This window comes from Podarcis muralis, chromosome 3 (assembly GCF_964188315.1).
Source record: "Podarcis muralis chromosome 3, rPodMur119.hap1.1, whole genome shotgun sequence".
In the NCBI taxonomy this organism is placed as follows: Eukaryota; Metazoa; Chordata; class Lepidosauria; order Squamata; family Lacertidae; genus Podarcis; species Podarcis muralis.
Window position 1 is genome coordinate 284,875 of NC_135657.1, and position 24,223 is coordinate 309,097.

At 53.1% G+C, this 24,223-nt stretch overlaps 1 protein-coding gene across 2 annotated transcripts; it reads left to right on the plus strand.

Moving 5' to 3' along the window:
* Positions 1–4,270: 4,270 nt before the first annotated feature.
* GCKR (glucokinase regulator) lies at positions 4,271–19,814 on the plus strand. Of its 2 annotated transcripts, none has more exons than XM_028725425.2 (19): positions 4,271–4,420; positions 5,752–5,907; positions 6,733–6,801; positions 7,965–8,033; positions 8,408–8,481; positions 9,355–9,421; positions 9,753–9,806; positions 11,185–11,279; positions 11,978–12,083; positions 13,560–13,678; positions 13,829–13,927; positions 14,060–14,157; positions 14,415–14,491; positions 14,861–14,957; positions 16,474–16,571; positions 16,793–16,876; positions 17,023–17,172; positions 17,725–17,859; positions 18,655–19,814. In XM_028725425.2, the coding sequence occupies exons 1-19, from the start codon at positions 4,361–4,363 to the stop codon at positions 18,820–18,822; spliced, it is 1,875 nt and encodes a 624-aa protein (XP_028581258.2). In that variant the 5' UTR covers positions 4,271–4,360; the 3' UTR covers positions 18,823–19,814. The 2 variants fall into 2 exon arrangements, with proteins under 2 accessions (XP_028581258.2, XP_077782783.1); XM_077926657.1 differs by having other exon boundaries at positions 4,333–4,420; positions 5,723–5,907.
* Positions 19,815–24,223: the final 4,409 nt, after the last annotated feature.

Below are 24,223 nucleotides of genomic sequence, written 5' to 3' on the forward strand. Positions count from 1 at the left end.
TGGTGACTGGAAAATAGTAATAAATTATTAATATTAACTGTTAAATTATTATTATTATTATTAATCACACCCACCCAAGTGGGACACCCTAAGCCTTAACAGTATAGTATTTTTATTTATTCGAATTGGGGGGAGAAGCAACTCCAGAGGAACTGGCTGTGATAAGAATAATTCTAATTATTATTTATTATTTATATAAAATAAAACTTCTCCATTGCTTTCCCTGTTAGGCTGCCTTTAAAACTGTATTGGAAACTGTAGCTGAACGGTGTCTTGTTCAGATGAAGCACTGCTTGGTTTTGTAACCAGCTAATTCCTCCAGATCCCAATTCCTCCACTTATTATTATTATCATTATTAAATGAACCCTTGTGGTTCCTTCACAGATTCCTGCCTTGCAGCAGGTTGGACTGGATGACCCTTGGGGTCCCTTCCAGCTAAATGCACCATAATAATAATAATAATAATAATAATAATAATAATAATAATAAATTATATGATTCTTGGCAAAGGGCTTCAGAAAGAAGAAAGAATAAAAACACATTTCTTCCCGTTCGCCTTCTGCTGGCTCCTTTCCCACTTGATTTTTTCTTCCACTGCAATCTGGGCTGGAAATATTATAGGTCTGCTTGGACGGGGACCCCTCTTTCCCTTCTTGTGAAAAGAATCGACATTATTGATATTTCTTAGGTCTGAATTCCTGCTCTGAAAAGGAGGAGGAGGAAGCTTCGCCTGACGAAGGGAGAAGAGGAGGTGGAGGAAAAGTCATGAAGGTAAAAGGGGAAAAATAGAAATCAACATACAACACCTAAGAACGTTTTTAAACCACCCCAGTCCTGATATATCACGTCTATTCCAGTAATGGCCACACGAGGGCACTGTTTATTTTCCTATTGAGGTCTATTCCCGTAATGGCCACACGAGGGCACTGTTTATTTTCCTATTGAGATCTATTCCAGTAATGGCCACATGAGGGCACTGTTTTTTTTCTATTGAAGTCTATTCCAGTAATGGCCACACAAGGGCACTTTTTTTTCCCCTATTGAAGTCTATTTCAGTAATGGCCACACGAGGGCACTGTTTATTTTCCTATTGTCAGGGGTGCCTCAGGTCCCAGCTCACAAAGGACCAACGCCAGTGTCTCTTTATATACAAAAGTCTTTATTGAAGTCCATTGTCGGTTTTACATCCGTGGCGCGCATCCCTACGTCTGTAACCTTAGACCGTTGAAGCTCCGTCTGATTCTTCCCCTCCCCTACACCAGCTTAACACCCAAGCCTTGCTCCACCTCTTCCTATGCCCTTTTCTCCTCTGGGTCCTCCTGCCCCCCGGGGTTCCACCCCTCCTGGACTCCTCGGAGGCGGATTCCTCCGACTCCTCCCCCTTTCTCCAGCGGGCTTTGGGACCTGGCTCCCAATCCGGATTTTCTGCTGACCCGCGCGCCTGCACATTTGAACTTGGCGCGCGCGCCCAGCCGGCCACTTTCCTCCTAACGGCTACACTGCTCCTGTCACTGCTTCCTCCTTCGGAAGGGCTGGCTGGAACTGACCTCCGCTCCGCCCCTCCACTCTCCGACAGAGGCGTGGTCAGTTATGACTCTCTCTCTCTCCATGCTGGAGTGGACGCTGGTTCTGCTCTGTGGGCTTCTCCCCCCCCCCCCCCCCCGCTACGCTCTGGCAGGGAAGCTGGCCCTGATTTCCAGCTGCCGCTTGGGGACTCACCGCTGGCCCCCCTTGCCCTGACCCTGGGCGCCTCTTTCTGAGAGTCTTCTGATTCGCTGGAGAGACTCATGGAATCTCTCGAGTCACTGTCATATCCTCCTAAGCTCCCCTCAGATTCCTCCCCTTCGCTCTCCAACCCCTCTTTCCCCCGTGGCTCTGCCCCTGAGCCCCTGACATAACCCCTAAGCCTAACAATGACCCAAACCCCAACCCCTAGACATAAAACAGCAGACTTACAACTTCCGACCTTTGTCAAAGGTAAAGGGACCCCTGACCATTAGGTCCAGTCGTGGCCGTATTGGGAGACGAAGTCAACTTGAAGAATCCGTTCTTGATCAGTTCTCCCAGTGCAACAGGGGAGAGGAAGAATCAACCCAGCACTTTTCTTGATGTGTCACACAAGACACTGCCTAACCCTAACCCTTTCAAACTTTTAATTTATTTATTTCATTTGGACTCTGAAGCATACTGTCAGGGCTGCCCCAGGTCCCAGCTCACAGAGGACCAACGCCAGTCCGTTGTTATATAAAATAGTCTTTATTGAAGTTCAGTTTCTCATTTACAGCCACGGCGCGCAGCTCTACGTCTTAAACCCTAGACCGCCGAAGCTCCGTCTGAGTCTCCTCCCCCCAGACACCAGTTTAAGACCCTAGCCTTGCTCCACCTCTTTCTCTGCTCCCTTTTCCTCTGGGTCCGCCTGTCCGTCGGGGCTTTCCCCTTTCTAGACTCTTCTGACGCTGACTCCCCCGAGTCTTCCCCCTCCCTCCGGCGGGCTTTAGGACCTGGTTCCCAATCCGGGTTTTCTGCTGTCCCGCGCGCCTGTACATTTGAACTTGGCGCGCGCGCCCAGCCGGCCACCTTCCTCCTGACCGTTACACTGCTCCTGTCACTGCTTCCCCCTTCGGGGAGGCTAGCTGGGTCTGACCTCCCCTCCGTTCCCCCACTCTCCGACAGAGGCGTGGTCAGCCCTGACTCCTCTTCCCTTCCTGCTGGAGGAGACGCTGGCCCTGATACATGGGACTCTTCCCCCCCACTACGCTCTGGTGGGGAAGCTGGTCCTGATCTCCAGCTGCTGCTTTGGGAGTCCCCGCTGGCCCCTTGCTTCTGGTGCGTCCCCCCTGGGACCCCCCTTGCCCTGACCATCGGCGCCCCCTTCTGGGAATCTTCTGATTCGCTGGAGAGGCTCATGGAATCTCTCGGGTCCAGTCATCTCATATTTCTGCACCACTCCCCCTTTGACTGTAAATCTTGCAACCAAGTCTGTCTCATAATGGCGGTTCCCAATTAGAACTGCGTCACACCAAAAGCCTTTCGTTTTCTTTCCAGATCTTCCGCAAAACAAAGCCTTTGGTTAATAATTTTGTTTCCACACAGTTTATTTTCCCATCTCACTTGCTATCAATCATTGTGGCGGTTCTTCTTGGGGGGGGGGGTGTTAGGTAAATCATATTGAAAAAGAGAAAAGTCCCCCCCCTTTCCGATCTGTTTCAACATACCATTCAAGGCACCCCAGGGTGCCACGGTACACTGGTTCAAAACCACTTATCTAAGCACTCAGGGACAGAGGCAGAGGTAGCTGTCCCGGCACCTGGAACGGCACACATGCTGTGCACCTGGAGGCGGGGCTAGCTGTCCGTGGGGGCAGGGCAATCATGCCAGGGGGCGGGGCGGTGATGACCTGGGGTGGGCCGCACCCACTGCACCCCCTTCCTCCGCCAGTGCTCAGGGAAGAACCAGACAATTTCCCTGCTGCTGCTGCTCACAGGACAGACGGGCCTTTGTCCTGGAGTCTGGCACAGGGTAGGAAAGCAGGGGTCATTAAGCGTGACAAGCGCCCTTTGACCCTTGCCTGGTGAAAGCAAACATGTTTTGCTTCGTGTCCTGGGCTCCAGGGCAAATGCCAGTGGGAGAGACTGGGATTTAGGTTTGAGCCACCCCAGAGCTGCAAACTGCAAAGCCCAAAGATTCAGTTTGGTTTAATCTTCCTCCTGAGTTTGCCAGCTGCTGCCCTCAGTGCCTTTGCAACCACTGCCTCTGGGCCTCAGCTCCACAGCTGCTAGAGCGGGACAGTCTTCCACCTGGGCCTGAGGCCCTTGTGGGGCTATGGGAGAGCCATGGCATTCTTAGTCATTTCATTGTCTTTCTATCCCATTGTATCTTTTTCTCCAGGGAGCTGAAGGTGGCACCGAGAGTTCTCCTCATTTAAACCCCACAAAACCCCTGTGTGGTACGTTAGGCTGAGAGGCAGTGACTGGCAGGCATCATGGCTGAGTGGGGATTCGAACCCTGCTCTCCCAGGTCTGACACTCTGTCCAGTACATCTCCCTCCCTCCTCTCTCTTGGTGCTCTTCCAACAGAGCCTCTCTGGCCTTGCTTGCCATGCAGCTATCAACCAGGGGCCTGTTTCCTCCTCCTGGTGAGCCAGGAGTGATGCAATCACCTGACTGTGCCCTCCAGGAGATAGAGGGGGCAGCCCTGCCTCCCCGCCCCCCGCCCCCCATAAGCGAGGAATCTCTGCTCTGGACACAGAGCAATGAGCAGCTTGAATTTTAACTGCCTGGATTAATCATTACAGCAGAGGCCTGATAAGGCCGGCAAAAGCAGCATCCGGAGCTCTGAGCCTGTTCTTGGCCTTGAACCATGCGGGGCACCAAGAAATACCCTCATGTCATCGACACGCCAGACCAGGGCAAGTGGGAGGTAAGGACGGGAGCAGGAGCTGGGAGAGCAGGGCCAGCACTTCCCTGCAACAGGTGGACCTGCCCCCAAGGGCAGGGGGGCAAGTGGTCTGGCAGAATGGAGCTTGGTGAAAGGAAGCCTTGCTTCTGAGGGGTGGGGAGTGGGGATGGCTGCCTGCATTTCTTCGGAAGGAAGCTTCATTTGTCTGAGTGGCACCACCAGATAAGTAGAAAAGGGGGATGCACCCAGCGCTTGCCCCTAGAAGAAGGGTCCATGCATAGCTCTGTCACTGAGCACCTGCCCTGCATGCAGAAGGCCCCACAAGTGCACAAGAAGAGCCTGGCTGCAGGATCAGGCCAACGATCCCCTATCTAGTCCAGCTTCCTATTCTCACAGTGGCCAGGCAGACACCCCCCGGGAAGAAGCCCCCACAAGCAGGACTTGAGGGGCACCACAGCCCTCTCTGCCCACCTGCGATTTCCCAGCAGGACCTCCTGTTGCCACAGGTCCCAGGGCTGCGGAAGAGAAGGCAGCCTGAGTCCCCCAGGGTTGTTGTTTGTTGAACGGAAAGATGCTGAAAGAGGGAGGGTTGCTCTGTTGGAGTGGGGAGTGATGGCCTCTCTGGTTGGTATGAGTGCCTGAATCATAGAACCAGAGAACTGTAGAGTTGGTAGGCACCCCAAGGTCATCTAGCCTAACCCCCTGCAATGCAGGAATGACAGCAAAAGAATCCCTGCCAGAGGGCCACCCAGCCTCCACGGCTCTTGTTGTCAGAAAGTTCTTCCTTAAACTTCAGAATCTCTTCCTTGCCCCTTGAGGAGCCCTCCAAGGATGGGATATTCTCCCCCATGCACTGCAACATATCCTGGGAGGAGGTTTGATCCAGGACCTCAGTACATTTCCAAGCCTCTTTCTGAAACTACTTGAGAAGAGGCGCCCCATATCTGGACGCTGGATTACATGTCCCTTTGAGGCTGCACCCGTACAGCATTGATGTGTCTGAGCATATTGTGTATGTCAGTCACAGTGAGTCATGGTGTTGGCAGATTAGCATCTAAATAAAAATAGAAATTTGTCATGGATTTGCATAGCGGCCCTGTGCACAGGTGCTCAATGGGACAAAGATTCTGGGACATGTGTCCCAGGACATCAAAAGTCCTAGGTGGAAAGTCAGCAAAAATGTGCCACATGCCAAGGGAAAACCCACCGGAAAGTCTAGGCAGGCACAGCTTCTCTCAGGGTGGATCCCAGCAGATCTCGGAGGGCGGCGCCTTGCAGCTGTTCTGCAGTGCTTATTGCCCCCCTTGCGTCTGTTCCCCACAGCTCCCTCCCTTCATGCCTTTTTCTCCCAGCTGGCAGGGTACGAGGCTGCCTTGCCCATCACAGAGAAGTCCAACCCCATCACCCGGGAGCTGGACAAGGCGGACGCTGCACAGATCGTCCAGCTGCTCAGAGACTGTGATGCAGAAATATTCCAGGAAGACGACGAAGCGCTGGTCAACTACAAGGTGACTCTGCCTCTCCCTGCCTACTTGCCTGGGGTGGGGGTGATCTGGAATGTGACCCTTCAACACTGTAGAATCATAGAATAGCAGAGCTGGAAGGGACCCTGTGGGTTTCCAGACAGGAGTCGATCATGATGAGGGTTTGCCAAACGTGTCTTCCTCTTAGCTCATTTCTACTCTTCACCCTGAGTTTGTGCCTTTGGTAAAGGTTGTTCTCTAACTGGAGCGCTTGCAGGCCAGTGTTTCACAACTGTCAGTGTTTATACTACATTTTTAACGATTTGCCTTGAGGGCACCTTTAACCTCTTTTGTTGTCCACGGGTATTTCGCTTTCCATTCTTAAGTTGGGAAGAGAGTAGTTACTTTGGAAGACGATAATCAGGCATCCAAACAACATGACCAGTCCAATGAAGTTGATGTTGGATGCATTACAGTAGTCCAATTGTGGTTACCAACACATGAATGACAGCAAAGCTATTTCTGACCAGAAAAGGGTGTAGTTGGCACACCATCCTAAGCTAACATGAGGTGTCCCTTGCCACAGAGGTCACCTGAGCCTCCAGTAGCAGAGATGAAACTGGGAGCGCCCCCAGACTACAGACCTGCCCCTTCAGACGAGGCACAACCATGCCCTGAACTGGCATCTTCTGCATCTGGGAACCACTCTCACACACACACCCCAAGGTCTCTGTCTTACCAGCATTGTCTCAATTTGTTGGCAGCCATGCTGCCCACTGCTGCACCTGGGCACTGGTTTAGAACAGTCATAGCAGATGCGATGGAGAAATAGCACTGAGTGCCACTGACACGCTTTTCTGTCTCCCCCAGAGGCTGTACAGCGAGTCAGTGCTGAAGACCATGGTGGACATAATTGCCAAAGTGCAAGAGGTGCTGAAGGTATGGCAGGAGGCTCTGTGTGTGTGTGTGTGTGTGTGTGTTGTTGTTGTTGTTGTTGTTGTTGTTGTTGTTGTTGTTGTCGGGATGTGTATAAATACTAGGAGAGGATACAATAATTAGATATTATCTTTCCTTCATCATGTTTGTGAGTTCAACGGAGTGCATCCCTTCGCAGCTTAAAAGGAAAGTTTAAATAGGCTAGTTTTAGCCTTTTCGTTTAAGTAATCCAGGATGCTTTAAGGCAGACTGGATTCTCCTGGGATTTCCCCCTTTTCTCCCCCTTAAAATATTTGCTGTAGAGTAACAGATGCAGCAGCTTTTTTCAGGCAGGCTTAAAATGGTAATTCAAACACATAATTAAGTTTAGCTTAAATGTAGTTTCTTCACATTTAGCTTCACAGCTAAAATGTAGGCGTTTCTTCACATTGGCGGCAGAGTGGAAAGACTGAGATACAAAAAAATGCTTGTCAGGGAAGAGCTAGAAGTTTCCAGTTTCTCAGAGGGAGAAAGCTTTCCCCAAGGAGGGAAGGGGAGCAGTGAATCTAATAGAAGAGAGCAAGAGGAACAAGAGGGAGGGACCGGCTGTTCCCAGGAAAGGCCAGGCTTCAGTTCTAGCTCAGATTCGGAGGAGGGGAGAGACAAGCCAGCTCTAGCCAGGAGGGGAGGAAAAAGAGCGGGAAAGCGAAGGGAAAGGCGCCTTCGCCATTTGGAGAGTGGCTGGTCAGGGAGAAGCAGAGCTCAGAAGGTAGCTGAAAGAAGGGACTCTGAGGAAGAAGAGTTAAGAACCGTTTATAAGATTGTTTTGTTAATACGCAATAAAAAGTTATAAAAGAACAAGAAGCGTTTGTGTGGTGATCTGAAGAGGACAACGACCAGGCCTGACAATTACCTTCTTCCCAAGGTGAGGGGAAGTGACCTGGCAGGGCAGCTTACTCTACGGCATTAACCCCTTCATGCAATAGATGTTGGTTATACTGTATGAGATTAGTTATCTCACATGTCCAGCTACAACCACCGTTTCCGCTGGATGGAGGGCAAAACTATGGTGGAGGCCAGGTATTCAGTTGCTTATGAGGAGTGGGGTAGAGGGCCTTTGGCAGCTGGGCCAGGATCAGCTGAGTGGGTGGACACCCAGCCTGTTTGTCTCTTCCTTCTTTCCTCAGGAACCAGACAACACGCTCATTGTGCTGAGTGGAGGGGGAGCCTCTGGCCGGATGGGCTTCCTCATGGCGGTGAGTGCCTCCTGCCTCACCCTCCTCTTCCTTCTGCTCCCCCCTTTCTCTCAACCCCCCCCCCCATGCCTGGAGATAAGGGCTGTGCAGCTAACGAAGAGGGCTTGCTGATGCAGGGAGGGCTGCTGCCATCTGTGGGGCATCCCTGGGGCTTGCCCCCTTGCCCCTGGGAGTCAGCGCTGGAGGGTTTGCCACTGAGCCTGGCTCAGGGCTGCAGCGGGAGGGGGCACCTGCCAGGGATGCCACACAGGGACTGCCTTGCTAGGAAAGGCAGGCTTTGCACTGTGGCCTTTGGGGTGGTCCCTCAGAGCTGGGGGGGGGGGGCACAGGTCGCCCCACACCTCCCTGACTGTCTTTGTGTCTGTTTTTCCTAGGTATCCTTTAACATACTCCTGAAAGGGTTGGGGCAGCTGCCCCAGTACACGTATATAATTGCTGGTGGGGACAGGTAAGGACACAGGATGAGTAGGTGGGTTGTAAAAAAAGCCATTTGGTACTCTAGGCTACTAGACTGGTGGGGGGGTGTCTGGGACATGTGGGGGGCAAATGCATGTGGAAACGTTCCGGGTGCAGACCTGAGTTTGGAGAAGAGAGTCTTTTGCATGTGTGCATTTGTGTGGTGCTGGTGGTAACTGGAGCTCTAGGCTGCAGAGTTTCATGTTCGAGGGTTCAGAGTTTTGGGTGGATTTGGAGGGCAGGGTGGGATATTATTTATCCTTCCTCTTACTCACTTGTGTGAGTTTGACATCTAGTTAGCAGCGTTTAAAATGACCATCCTCATACCCTCCAACATGTCCAAGCAGAAAACTAGGGTGCACTTATTTCAGGGCCAAGATCTTGCTTGAAAGCATGGTCCCCCAAAATCAGATGCCCTGATTAAATTGGGACAGTTGAAGGGTCTGCATCCCTTTGCAGCATAAGATGTGGAAACTTCTAGGACAAGGTGGCTTAACTTTGTTACAGAAAGTTTCAGACCTGATCCCAGCAGAAGCAGCAGTGAAAACAAGAGAGGCAGAATTTGACATTATAAAAATATGGTTGAGATAAAAAAATGGAGTCTAGACTAAGCATCCTTTCTCTTCAGCTCCATGGTGAAAAAGAGACTGAGGAGGGAGGAAGTGGTAAGGAATATTTTCATTTGTTACTTTTCCTACCAAGGGGAAGCAGGGGATATGACCTCACAGAGTGTCCTCTTTAGCAATTTATAGGGGATCTTCAGGTGTCTTAACCCTTTGCTTATCCAGCAAAACTTGAAATCTCATTTTGGCTGCAAATTTAGTTCCCACACAGACAAGTGCATTTCTTATGCCTCTTCTCACAGGTCTCTTGTAGCATCCCTGGAGGGCCCTGAGGACAGTGCGCTGCTGGGCATTGAGGACCTAAAGAAGGTGAGGCTGCTGGTGTGTGGGTGTGTGGGTGTGGGTGTGTGTAGAGACCCTTGCCTACCAGCACCCTCGGCTCTGAGTACCCAGCTGCTCCCCAGAGCTGCTGTTGCAAAGGAGCAAGCACCAGCTACAGATTCTTCTGATGGAGAGCAGCTCCACCAGGGACATATAAAGGCCTTGGTTTCCCTTGCCTTGCTGGCAGGAAGAGAGCAGGTGGGTGCTCTGGGCAGGAGAGCTGGTGGGTGCCTTTGGTCCTGGGTGGGCTGGGGGGTTATGGGCAGCAGCAGCATAACAGTGACAACTGAGCTCCCTTTTCTCTCTCCACCTCCTCCAGGTCTGTGAAGGGAAAAAGAAGGTCATTTTCTTTGGGATTTCATGTGGTTTGTCTGTGAGTATTTCATGCAGGACAGGAGTGGAGGGAGGGACGGGAGGGAGGGACGGGAGGGAGGGACCCTCCCAGTTCCTGTAGGAGATGAAGGGATATCTCTGTTCCAGGTGGGCAGGGGAGCAGAAGACGAGAGGGATGTTGCACCCCACCCCAGCCAGAAGGTTTCACGTGGAGGACCACAAAAGCCACCTCTGACAAACTCCCTCAATGTCAAGTCCTTAGGTGTGTCCAGTGGATGTTTCTGCTGGCAATGGAGAAGGGCCACTGGAGCTCAGTGGTTAGAGCATCTGATTTAGGGCAGGAAGTCACAAGTTTGATCCCCCATCTCCAAGTGGCACAGGAGGAGATCCCTGCCTGAAACCCTGGAGAGCTGTTGCCAGTCAGTGAGGCAACATGTAGTTAACTATGGAACTTGCTGCTGCAGGAGGCCGTCATGGCCACTGACTTGCAGGTAGAATCAAAGAGTTGGAAGAGACCACAAGGGCCATCGAGTCCAACCCCCTTCCAAGCAGGAAACACCATCAGAGCACTCCTGACATATGGTTGTCAAGCCTCTGCTTAAAGACCTCCAAAGACGGAGACTCCACCACACTCCTTGGCAGCAAATTCCACTGTCGAACAGCTCTTCCTGTCAGGAAGTTCTTCCTAATGTTTAGGCGGAATCTTCTTTCTTGTAGTTTGGATCCATTGCTCCGTGTCCGCTTCTCTGGAGCAGCAGAAAACAACCTTTCTCCCTCCTCTATGTGACATCCTTTTATATATTTGAACATGGCTATCATATCACCCCTTAACCTCCTCTTCTCCAGGCTAAACATGCCCAGCTCCCTTAGCCGTTCCTCATAAGGCATCGTTTCCAGGCCTTTGACCATTTTGGTTGCCCTCCTCTGGACACGTTCCAGTTTGTCAGTGTCCTTCTTGAACTGTCTTTGAGAGGAGGCAAGAAATACATGAGGGGGAGAGGGCTATCAATGGCTGCTAGCCACAACGGCTACTAGTCACGATGGCTCTGCTCTGCCTCCACGATTGGAAACAGCAATGCTTCTGAATACCAGTGGCTGGAAATCATGGGAGGGGAGAGTAGATCATGTGCTCGACTCTTACTTGCGGGTTTCCCTTTGGGGCAGCTGGTTGGCCACTGTGAGAACAGGATGCTGGACTAGGTGGGCTTTCTTTGGCTTGATGCAACAGGCTCTTCTTATGCTGTTGCACTGTGTTTTGTACATGGGAGACGGAAGTAACCCTTCCCAAGCCAGGGGTCCCCTTGGAGCTTGGCCTTGGAGGAACATGGCCTTTGGAGCAGAAGCTGCCTGCCTGTGCAACTAAGGCATGGCCACTGTGGCTGGTGCCGCCTGACACGGGCTCTGCTTGCTTGCAACAGGCTCCCTATGTAGCTGGGCAGCTGGACTTCTGCATGAACAACTTGGACATCTATGTCCCAGTTCTGGTGGGATTCAACCCAGTCACCATGGCCAGGTAAGGGGGGGGCAGGTCCGGAAGAGCTGCAGGGTGAGCTGCCAAACACTTTGCCCAGTCTGGCCAACCCTGTTCAGAGCAACTCCTGTGCCAGAGACCAGAGGCATCTTAAGCTGGGAGGCGCTTGGCTGGGGGAGAAGGCAGCTAATGGAGATGGGTTGAGGATTAAATGTGTAACTTTAAATTTAAATCACCAATCCCACATGTGGTGGGGAAATATGAGAGTAAACAGGCTGTGAAGCCCTTTTAGCAGAGTAAAAAACACACAGCCGCTTTTGCAACTTATTGGAATCTAGGAATTAGGCAATTACACCTCTTATCCCAGTTTATTTGTAGTCTGCTGACTTTCCCCCGTTTGTGCCCTTTGTTAAGAATGAACTACACATTTTAGTAAGATAATCAAGAAATCCCCAGCTAAAGTAGAATGAGAGTGAGTATGGAGTGGGATGCAACCTTCTTTCTGCTTCAGAGGTTGGGCTTTGAAAAATGTTCATATGCATTAACAGTAATCTATAATGAACATTCTAAATTCTCCCTGTGGCAAGCAAGAGGAGGTCCATGTGGGGCTCTGGGGAGGGTGACCTTGTGGAGGTGAAGAAAGTGATGAGGTGGCCTGGACAGCATCAGAATCCTGCAGAGCGGGGGGATCTGGGCAAGAGGCCCCTGCCTGCCCTCTCACACCCCACATCTCCCTACAGGACAGACAAGATTGAGGGCTTCCACTCCACCTTCCGGCAAGTGGCCGAGAGGATGGAGAAGCTGCAGGAAACCCACCAGGCCTTCATCCTCAATCCTGCCGTGGGGGTGAGTGCTGGGGAGTGGGGGGGGGGCTTCCCTGTGCTTCCCTCATCAGACCTACCATCCCTGCGCATCCATAGCACATACAGGCATTGGTGGGGCCGAGGGTGGTCCACTGGAGAAAGCAGCCCACAGATAGGGGGCAGGGGCTGTCACCTCTGACCGAGCCCATTGTCAGGGTGTCACCTGCTGCACCTCCCTCAGGTGAAGCACCTGGAAGAGGCCCTTGGATGGTTATGGTTCTTCAAAAGGCTTTGGTGCCATCAGTCAGTGAGGAAAGGGTGTGCCAAGCCAAACATTTCTCTGCAGGCAGGAACCTGTTCTAGAGTAGAACCCACTGTCAGAGGCTTAGTGCTGTCCAGCTGGCCATAGATAAGACTCCGGGCTCCCAGCCAGTTCCAAACAATTGATTTATTTGACAAAGTTCAAACGTACATCTCCAGCGTTTCCATTAGCCTCCTTCCCCTTGTGCGCAGTTCAGGGACGCGGACTTATAAAAAATATTGGGGGGGCCCGGGAAAGCTCATGAATAATAAATAAGCTCATGAATATGCAAATAAAGTGGCGCCGCCTCCTCGTGAGCGAATAGGGGAGAGCGTGCTGTGCCTATTAATCAGCTCCAAAGGAAATTGGGTGGAGCTTTTGCTCGGGAGGGAGGGCAGGAGGCATGCAGCCCGCCCCTCCCTGTGCATTTTGGGCTGGGGGAGGGGCGGCGATGGCGCTCTGCTGGAGGGGCGCCGGAGATTATTGGGGGGGCAGAGCCCCCCCAAATGAATTTTTGAGGGGGCTCGGGCCCCCTCAAGCCCCATGGAGTCGGCGCCTATGGCACAGTTGCTCCCTCTAAACTTACTTTCTCCTTTTCCGCACCCAGCATGCAAGTCTGCGAAAACTCCTCCCCTTACTTCCTCTGTGTACAGCATGACTTGTCCCAAGCTCATCCTCCTCCCCCTCCATGTCAGACTGACTGTCAGACGACAAGCTGCTGATAATCTCTTTAGGCTCTCTATAACTGCTGGTTTCTGTCCTTTCATCTTTTCCCATTTGCCTCTCCCTGACATCTGCCCCCCTGTGCACCCCATTCCCTGCCCTCCCCAGCACTCACATATATGAAAAAAATGGAATTCAATAAGCATGTTTACCTGAAATCTACTTCCTTCAGGTTCTATCTTTCAGGGCAATTTGTTTCGTCATCAGCCCTGCAAAGGGGGGGGGGGGAGAGAGAGAGAGTGCTCACTTGGGCTCCACATGTCTCTCGTAACAAGGGCTACTGGCTGTGGGCATCAGGGTATGCTTTAGTTGTGCTCCAGTATAAGAGCTTGTTCCCAGGAAGGCCTGCGATGGGCTAGTGCAGGCAGGCAGGATTGCCAGCCCAGTCCATGGGGCCCTGATCTCTGGCACATCCTGGCAGCTGCCATGGGGCATTGGGAGAGTCTCCTCTAAGGACCAGGCAGGGACCGGTCTCAGCCCGCTGTGCTCTTTCAGCCTGAAGGGCTCACTGGCTCATCCCGCATGAAGGGCGGCAGCGCCACCAAGATCCTTCTGGAAACTCTGCTCCTGACTGCACACAAGACAGTCTCCAAGGACAGCGAGATCTCAGAGAAGTGAGTTATGGAGCAGAAGCCAAGCAAGGCAGCCTCTGGGGGCTCCTCCATGGGGTGGGGAGAGGAGCCTCTCTTAGCTCCCAGTCCCTCTCCTGGCAGCTGACCAGCAGCACAAAGCCCAGCAGAGTTCTCTCTGAATCCTCTCTGCAGGTGTCTTCTGGAAATCCTCCGCACCTATGAACGGGCCCACAAAGTCACCTATGGTCAGAGCAAGAAGATCGCTGCCCTTGTGAAGCAAGCAGGGACCAGGTGAGCCTCAGGTGGGCAGGAATTTCTTCACAGCAACCAGAATTTATCTTCCTTGAACCTCAGCTCCTGTGGGCTTTGGCCTGTCAAAAACTCTCTGCCCCCCAGCACAATTTCTGCCTCTCTCCGCCACAGCCTACAGAAGAAGGCTTATGTCTACCTGGTCGGCTGGCATACCCTGGGCATCATCGCCATCATGGATGGGGCCGAGTGCATCCCCACCTTTGGGGCAGGTGAGCCCTACCAGGCAAGGAGGGTGAATTCAGTCTGGGCAGAGAGTGGTTCTGGAAATGTGGGACCCACCGCCACCAGAATGTCCCCATTCACCAGGCCCAGGAAATGTCATGTGCTGGAGGAGGCTGCAGGCGATTGGCAGGAGGTCCCAGTGTGTGTGCATGAGTGTGTGAGAGAGAGAGACTGAGAGAGGGCAGGGGTTCCTTCCTATGCAGACACATGAACTCTCTTTTCTGCTTTTCCCTTCATGGCACAGACATCAACGATGTCCGGGGCTTCCTCATTGGGGACCGCAGCGAAATGTTCAACAGAGAGGCTGATCTGATTGCACAGGCGAGTGGTCAGAGGAGGAGGTTGTTTGGACACCTCCTAGGCTGGGGTCTTCTCCTCCTCCACCTCCTCCTCCACTTCCTTCTCCTCTTTTCGGGGCTTCTACAGAAAGGGGACACCAAACCCAAATGCACAGGCCCAACCCCGAAAGCAAGAGGAGCTGTGCCCTCCAAGGGTCACCCCCTTCTCCAAGGACCCCCTCACATGGGAGTTGGGCACACAGACCAAGCAGTGCCAGGGAATCCAAGGCAACAGCCAGTTCATCTCATTTCTGGTAGATCAGGGCCAACCCATAACTCAAGACCCCCCACATGCCCCCCCCCCCCGAAGCCAGGCGTGGTACAGTTGCTTCTTTCTGTTTTTCTCGTGCAGGGCCCCAAGTTTGCTTTCTCTGAAGAAGATTTTGTGAAAACAATCCTCCCATCACTGACAGAGCTGGATACCGTCCTCTTCCTTTTCACAGTGGATGGTGAGAGACGGGGGGGGGGGGGGGCTGGGGGGGCACAAGGGCCTCTTGGGAGATGCAGGAGAAAGGAAAGGCATCTCCACATGGTTAGACTATGGAGGCAGAGATGACCACCAAGTTGAAGAAAATTCAACTCTGAAGAAAATTCATGGAGGACACAAGGCTGGGTTCTGCCTGCACTGTCAGAGCCAAGATACTTCTGAATAGGACCAGTTCCTGGGCCCCAAGTGGAAAGGGGGCTGGCGGCTGCTGCTGCTGCATTCAGATCCTCTTGTGGGCTTCCTTTTGGTTGGCCACTGTGAGACCAGGATGCTCCGCTAGATGGGCCTCCTTTGGCCGGATCCAGCTGCAGGGCCCTTTGGATGTTCTAGGGAGCCATGAGGTGGGAGGACGAGGGAGTCTGCAGCTCAGCAAGCACCGAAGGGATGGCAGAAAGGGGGCTGCTGGAGCCAGCGCTCTGAGGGCTCCTGACCGCCTACCCTCTTTGCCTGGTTCAGAGAGGGGGCTGCAGCTCAGCGGCAGAGCAGGAGGCGGCTCTGAGGTCCAGCCACCAGCATCTCTAGGTGAAAAGAATCACAATTTGCACGGAATGTGAGAAGAGCCTGGCCATAGTGGTTGGATCAGGTTATGGATGGCATGGGGAGGATACATTAATTACAATTGCCAGTCTTCCATGTGTATGGGTTACACAGAGAACCCCATCCTTGGCAGCAAAAGACAGAAGCTTGAAACTAGGCTGCAAAGCATTACATTTTCTGAGCAAATCCAGCTGCTTGATATTTTGTTCTGTTTTCTTATATTTTGTTGGAAGCCATTCAGAGTGGCAGGGGCAACCCAGTCAGGTGGGTGGGGTAGAAAAAATATATCATTATTATTACTACTACTACTACTACCAAAGGTTAGCTGGCTTAGCCCCTCTTAACAAAGAATCCAGCAACAACTTATAAAGTAAGTAGAATTAGTGTTTACTTACTTAGCAGTCTTGCATTGGATCACAGCAAAGGCAGCAGTAAAACTATGCAGGTAAAATAATTAGGGTTTCAAAATATATAGCTGATTACAAAATTGGATTGTGCAGTCAGGGAGATCGCCAACATCCGTCTGACTTGAAGACATGGTGAAGACGTGAGAGAGAGAAGCGACAGGAAACAGAGGAAATGACATCACACAGAGCTCTCTCTACCTTTTACATTTCTATGGTCCAAATCTGCCTGTCTAGCAATTTACAGCCCTGTGGTTAAATAGCCCCTATACTTCTTAACTGTTAAATTTTGAACGCTAATCTCCTACACACAGGGGGCCATCCTGTCCCCCAGAGCCCCTGGAGACAATCCTGGGCTGCCTGGACCAGTGGCTGGCTCCACATCAGACAGCCCCCCCTGTGAGTCAAAGGCACTTGGATCGGCTCCTCTCCCTCCTTTCCGTAAAGGGAAACAGCTGGTGGGGGAGTGAGCACCCTAAACCCTCTTGTGCTGCCTTCCTTTGCCACCAACACCCCTCTCTCCTCTCTTGACTGCAGACAACCTTGATGAAGTGGAGAAGTTGGTGGTTCAGGTGAAGGAGAGGACCTCCAACGTGCAAGCCCTTTCTCATGCCACAGTTGGGCAATACCTGCCGGTAGGTGCTGTCTGCAGGGTGGGCATGTTTGCAGGCCTCAATACCCGATGACTGATGGCTACTGGTCACGATGGCTATCATCCATGGTCCACTGCCCTGGAGGGGCAGAATCACACATGCAAGAGGGCTCTGCCCCACCCATTGAGCAAGCCCCTTTCAGATCTTGACCTTTTGGCTGACTGCTCCCCCTCTCTCCCTGCTTTGCCCCCTGCCCCCGCCAGGCCTCGCTCAAGAAGCTCTTCCCCTCCATCATCAGCATCATGTGGCCCATCCTATTCCTGGAGTATGAAGGCAAGTTCATCCAGGTGAGGAAGGGGCAGTGGGGAGCAGGGAGCCACTGGCAAGGGGGAGGGGGAGAGTTGCTTTGTGTCCAGGCTGGAGCCCCCCTGGCCTGGCCCTTCTCTGCCCACCCTCCACTTGCCCATTCAGCCCATCCCCCGTCCCTTTGCAGAGGTTCCAAAGGGAGCTCAGCACCAAGTGGATCCTGAACACAGTCAGCACCGGGGCTCACGTGCTGAAGGGCAAGATCCTGCGCAATTACATGGTGGACCTGCGAGTGAGCAACTCCAAGCTCTTCTGGAGGGCAGTCAGCATCCTGCAGGTACTGGGGGCAGGGGTATCCCAGAAGGCTCCCCTGCAGGGCCATGGAGCTAGTCGATGGGTGTCCACTTCCCAGGGTGAGGGCTGGCCAGCAGAGTGCCAGCAGAGTCTTGCTTTGGCAACAGCAGTGCCTGGTGCAGGGTCAGGCCAGCCGAGGTCTTCCGCTCAGTCCAGCTCCCTCCTTCTTCCAGTTTCTAACACTGGGGAGGGGGCCTCTGAGACCCTGCCTGTCTCCCAGATTTGCTTGTACTGTATCTCAATCATCCACTAAGATGCGTTGGGAAGCAATGGCGGGCTTTGTCCTTGTGATCCTCTCAACAACCATCTTAGGGAGGCTACTCATGGAAAGACAGCGCCTGGTCCAAGGGCGCCCATGAGCACCATCAGGGCAACATGGTGACATGAACCTGAGTGAAGTTTGCTCACATCACAGGGGCTCTGTGGGGCCACCACCTTGTGGGAAAAAGCAGAGCTCAAGTCCCCACACTCAGGAGGGACCTGTGCCCTTTGCCACCCCCTGGCAGCCCCACCCAACTTCCCTCTCTCCCTCCAGAGGTTCTCGGGCCAGCCGCATGCCAAGTGCCTGGAAGGTCTCCTGCAAGCCATCTATGACCCTGAGCCGCTCTCTGAGGATCTCCGCACAGCTCCAGTCTCCAAGCACATTGCCGTAGCAACAGACAAGATCAAGGTAGGCAGGTGTTCTCTCCCTCCCCCCCCCCCCCCCGCACCTGCCCATCCCACTTCATCTGGTCATCCCACACTTGTGCCATGACACAGGAGGTACAAGTCACACCACACACACCTCTTATTGCTGTTTATTTGTGGTCTACTGACCTTTCCATTCTCTGTCCCCATTGCTAAGAATGAACCACCTGTTTTAGTAAAAACAAAAAGATTTTACTTACTTACATTCAATACAGACAGCAAATAAATCAAAGTGGTATGCAGGTAAAAATACTTCTTAGTTGCAAAATGCAAATTTAGTTTCCAAAATGGAGTATGGGATCCCAGAAGAGCCCATATATGTGCATCTGCTCACATTGCTGGCTTGAAAGGAAAAGAGAAACTGGGGAAAGGAGGAAGAAAAGATTAAGATGCCCAAACCAATGGCTTCAAGTTACAAAAAAGGAGACACTGATTAAACATCAGAAAAAACTTTCTGACAGTGAGAGGTGTTTGACAGTGGAACCGTCTCCCTCGGAAGCTGGTGAACTGTCCTTCCTTGGAGGTTTTAAAGCAGAGGTTGGATGGCTGTCATGGGTGCTCTAGCTGAGATTCTTGCATTGCAAGGGGTTGGACTAGATGGCCCTTGGGGTCCCTTCCAACACTATGGTTCTAAGATCTTTTGTCCTATTTCCTGCCACAGGAAATGCAGGAATACAGGAACAGGAACTCTGCATTCGTTAACCCTTTCATATGCTTATTAACAAACATAATGGTCAGTTTGACTGCAGATTTCCCCACATCTCTTCCATTTGCCCAGGTTGTACCCACAGCCCTGCTCTGCCTCCTGCGTAGCTGCTCGGTGCCAGAGGCCCACGCCCGCCTGGATGCTGCTCCCTCCCTCCGAGCCGCCCTTGACACTGCGCTGAATGCTCCTGGAAGGAAGCGGGGGGCTGACAAGTCAGAACCTGATGAGCAGAGCACATAGGGGGGGGGACACTTCTTCCAAGGGGTCCCACAGCCTCAAGCCCCAGATGGTCTTCCAAGCAGAGGCACTCAGCCTGACGAGAGAGGCCTCGTCTGACACTGCCCTGCTGGTGCTGGCCTGTCTTCTCCCAGTGGGGAAAGGGGTGGAGGGAAGGGATGAGGAGGGATCTGGGATGAGAGCTACCGGAAGTGAGGCCAGGACAAGGATCCTGCTCTGCCAGAAAACAGGTTCTTCTTCCCTTTGGGAGATGGATCTGTGCCTCTGGGGAATGCCCTTCTTTGCCCCCTGGCAGGGTGAGCCTTGCCCCCAAACGACTACCTTGTCTCAGGAGCTGCCCTGCCATGCCCTGTCCTGCCCTTCCCCTCCATGCACCCCCGGCATTGGGCTGCCATGCTAATGTGGGTGTCAGCCTTTCCTGCCAGCCCCTCCGATCTGTGCTTTCTCCTTGCCAGCTCACATCCCTGGCACTGCCACCTGTGGCCTCTTCTGCAAGGCTGGCTGCCTGGTGGACCATGGCGTGCTACTAGGGAGACAGGAAGGGCTTCAGATTCCCAGCCTGCCCTTCCACAGCCACCAGCACCCAGCTAGGCAGCGCAGACTGGGCGCCATCCACCTGCAGACTGAGCCCAAGCCAGGTGGGTCTTAGAGAGGCCTTCTCCAAGTCTCATGAAATGTCCTGGGGGACCTTGCAAGGCTGGCAGCAAATTGTCTGTGGTGCCTGTAGTCAGTATATGCTGGCAGTGTCATTGTGTGGCCTGGTAGGATGAGGTGAGCATGGCAGGTGGGTTGGGGGTAAAGGGAGCTGGCTCCACCCTGCCCCCTGGAGCCCCTGCCCCTTTCTCTGTCTCAGTGCATGAGGTTGGCACAGCTCATTTCCTTCATTTCTGCCCTGGAGCCTGAGGTTGACTGTGTCGCTCCTCCTGCCTTTGACGGGGAACCAGCTGGCGAGCTCTGGGCTCCTCTCTTTTTGTAATAAAAGATGTGTCTGTGCACTGGGTGTCCTGTTCTTGCTCGGTTTGGGGTGGGTGACTGGAGTGCTCAGGTTCTAGAAAAACATCCTGAACCACCCGCAAGGATCAGACTGTAACCTCTCTCCCCAAATGCACACAACGTGCACACCATGAACTCTGAGGGCTCCACGTGGCAAAGGAATGCTTTCAAAGGCCTAGCTTGACCTCCCACTTGGATGGAGCATGTGCCCTGGGATGGCGTCACGGGTGGCCTTGACCACACCCCACCCCAGCCAGTATCCCTCTTCGGCTGGCCTGGAAAAGTGACCCTTGCTCCTGTGCATATGTACACAAAGGGTACATGTGGCTGCTGGGTGCACTTTTGCTGTTCAGGAAAGGGAGAGGGTGGAAGCTGTGGCCTTGAGCTCCTGTCAACAGGAAGTCAGCCATCCACGCACACACATCTGATCATTCAGAATCATCAGAGGTGGTTCCTGCTGAGACAATGGCTGGTTTGAGGTTTTGAGAAGAAAGACACAGGGCTGTTTGATGGAGCCCCAAAAGAAACTGGTAGCCAATTGCACAGATTGAAAGTTGGCATGTGATTTGTCCTGCTGTCCCCAGGTAGCAGTGTGGCTGTAGCATTCTAGCCCAAATGAAGTTTCTGAACTATCTTCATAAAATGCCATTACAGTGGTACCTCAGGTTACATACGCTTCAGGTTACAGACTCTACTAACCCATAAATAGTACCTCGGGTTAAGAACTTTGCTTTAGGATGAGAACAGAAATCATGCAGCAGCGGCGCAGAAGCAGTGGGAGGCCCCATTAGCTAAAGTGGTGCTTCAGGTTAAGAACAGTTTCAGGTTAAGAACAGACCTCCAGAACGAATTAAGTTCTTTTTTTAAAATAAATTTTATTCAAAGTTATAACAAAACATATTTTCCAAAAACATATCCTTATTTCCCCCCCATTTTTCCTCCCCCCCATAAAACCCAGCCCCCCACCCCACCCCCCAACTTCCCTCAGTTCCAGTCTTTGGTTTCTGCAATAATGCTATTTTCTGCATGTTACAGAGTTGTATAGATCCTCCAACTGTTTAGCTTATTATTATCAGTAAAAAATTTGTGAATGTTTATTCAAAACCTGCCAAGGAGTCCAGTTCACTTTGTTGCATCTTCAAATACTTTGTGAAAGGTTCCCATTCATCCTTAAAGTCACAGTTATCCTTATTTCATAGTTTATATGTCAATTTTGCCAGTTCTGCATAGTCCATCCATTTTTCTTGCCATGATTCTTTAGTTGGAGTTTCTTCAGTCTTCCATCCTTGTGCTACCAGAACTCTCGCTGTTGTCGCATACATGAAGATGTTTTTCAACTTTTTTGGCAGGTCTTTCCCTACAGAACGAATTAAGTTCTTAACCTGAGGTACCACTGTAGTGCAATTCATCCTTGAGGTAACCAGAAAGTGATTGACTGTGGTTGCCTCTGACTTCTCAGATACCGTGGTACCTCGGATTAAGTACTGTCAGGGCCGCCTCAGGTCCCAGCTCACAAGAGACCAACGCCAAGTCCACTTTATTAACAAAAGTCTTTATTGAAGTACATTGTTTGTTCCACTGCTGAGGCGCGCAGCCCCACGTCTGTTACGCTTAGACCGCTGAAGTCCCCTCTGAATCAGTCCCGCCTCTACACCAGTTTAAGAGGCTTGTGCTAGTCCACCTCTTCCTGTCCTTCCTTTTCCGCAGGGTCTTTCTGCCCCCCTGGGTTCCTCCCCTCCTGGATTCCCCTGACGCTGAGTCCCCAGACGCCTGCTCCCCCCTCCTCCGTGCTTTGGGACCAGGCTCCTCCTCCGGGCTCTCCGCATTTCCGCGCGCCTCCACATTTGAACTTGGCGCGCGTTCGCTACCTCTGACCTTCCTCTTGACAGTTACACTACTCTCTGTACTACTCTCCGCCCCTTCCGGCAGGACGTCTTGCCCCATCTCCTTCCCCTCTCTGCTTCCTGCTCTGCTCCGTCTGACACACTGGGAACTCCACCCCCTTCACTCCATTCCGGCGGGGAAGCCGGCCCCGATCTCCAACTCCCACTCGGGGTTCCCCTGCTGCTCCCCTGCTCCTGACGAGTCCCCCCTGTGACTCCCCTTGGCCTGACCAGGGGCGCCCCCTTTTGGGAATCCTCCGATTCACTTGAAAGACTCATGGAAACCCTCAAGTCATTGTCATCCTCCTCCTCCTCGTTCTGGGATTCTTCCCCCTCGCTCTCAGTCTCCTCCCTCATCTGTGCCTCTCTCCCTGAACCCCTGACATCCATCCCCCCCTCGAAGCCCCCCCTTCCCCCCTCCCGCCTGTCGGGCGCAGGTTTTGGGAGCCGCGTCTCTGCGGGGGTAGATGCTGGATACAGTTCGTCTACTTCGATTTCCTCTGCTTCCAGCTCAGTGTATGTGTGCTCGAACTCGGGTTCGTCTCCCAAAGTGTTCTCGGTCTCCTCTCCCATTGTTACTTCGTCCGGTGCTGTTGGCCAAGGCCCCCCCCTCCACCTCCTGCGCCAGTCCTCCTCTGGTTGCTCGTCCCACCAATAAGAGGGTTCCGTCTCCACCCCCGAGCACGATCCCCTGGGAGGGCTCAATTCTGGCGTTCCCTCCTCCGCGGAAGAAAACCCCCGGAAAGTGCTGGCTGAAAGTGTGGGCGTAAAAAGCCAGTCGTCAAAGTACTCGGCTGGCATGGGCCTGTGTGGGAAAAGGGCATGGAACTCGTCCTTGAGAAGAGGCTCGTCCAAAGCGTAGTCCGGCACCCAACTATTGGCGCTGGCTGGGGTACCCTCTCTGGCGAGAAAATATTCTACTCCCTCTTCCCCCCATCTCGAGTCCAGAATCTCTGTGACCTCGTTGAGTGGTTTGGCCCTAGGTGACCTCCCCCTCTTGGGTGACTCTCTGCATGGGTCTGGTGCCGTCCCTGACTCCTGAAATCTGTGTGGGGCCTTGTAGGGGGTGAGCACCGACCTATGAAAGACCGGGTGCATTCTGGAACCTTCGGGGAGGGCCAGTCGAAACGCTACGGGATTGATCCTGGCCTCAACTTGGTATGGCCCTAGCTGCCTGTGTCCTAGCTTCTTCTTAGCTAACGACTTGGCCGGCACCACTTGGGCCGCTAACCATACCCAGTCCCCCACCTGGATGTCTTCTCCCGCCCTCCTGTGTTTGTCCGCCTGCACCTTATAGGCTTGTTTAGCTAGTTCCAAATGTCTCCGCAGCTCCTCGTGCACCTCTTGCAGTTCTGCTGCGAAATGGTCGGCCCCCTGCGGCGCCCCCTCCCCCGTCGTTACGAACCCCGGGAAGGTTCTGGGATGTCGTCCATTGTTAGCGAAGAACGGCGTCACCCCCGTCGACGCGTGCTTCGTGTTGTTGTAGGCAAACTCAGCCATCGGCAGGTAATCCACCCAAGCTGCGGGTCGCTGATTGGCGTAACATCTCAAGTACTGCTGCATGATAGCGTTGACCCTCTCTGCTTGGCCGTTGGTCTGTGGATGTCTCGCCGACGATAGGTTGATCTTGACGTGCAGGATACCTAGGAGCTTCTGCCAGAAACTGGAAACAAACTGGCGCCCCCTGTCGGACAGGATAGACCGTGGCAGCCCATGCACTCTGAACACGTGGTCGATGAAGAGTTTGGCGGTCTGTTCCGCTGTCGCCACCTTCGCACAAGGAATGAAGTGCGCCATCTTGGTGAACAGGTCCACAACCACCAGCACCGCCGTCTTGCCTCGGGAGCTGGGCAGATCAGTAACAAAGTCCAGCGCTACCCGCTCCCACGGTTGCAGTGGCATCTCCAGCGGTTCCAGTAGTCCGGCTGGCTTCTGGTGCACTGGCTTGGACCTCTGACAGGTGTCACATCTGGCGACGTAATCCGCGACTTCTCCTCGCATTTGGGGCCACCAAAAGTCCCTGGCTACCAGTTCCGCTGTCTTCTCCTTGCCGAAATGGCCCGCGCTGGGTGCGTCGTGCAACTGGTGCAGAACCTTTGCGCAGAGATCGTCCCCTGGCACGTAGAGGGCACCTTTGCGAGTTAACAGCCCGTCGCGTATCTGGAACTCGTCGTCTCTCATTGTACCTCTGCGCAGCTCTTCCATCTTGGATTGTGCAAACTGATCCGTCTGCAGCGCGCGTCGCACCGCGTCCAGGTCGACGGCGACTGAAGCGCACGCCCACGCCTGCGGTGCGAAAATGTGCTTGGCTGCTACTGTTGCCGCTTCCTCGAGATATTGCGGTTTCCTTGAGAGCGCATCGGCTATGACATTGGAGTCCCCCGGGATGTACTCTATTCGGAAGTCGAAATCCGCGAAGAATTCCGCCCAGCGCATGTGCCTCTGGCTCTGGAGCTTCGCCGTGCGCCAATACTCTAAGTTCTTGTGGTCCGTGCGGACCTGCACGGTGTGCTTGGCTCCTATGAGGA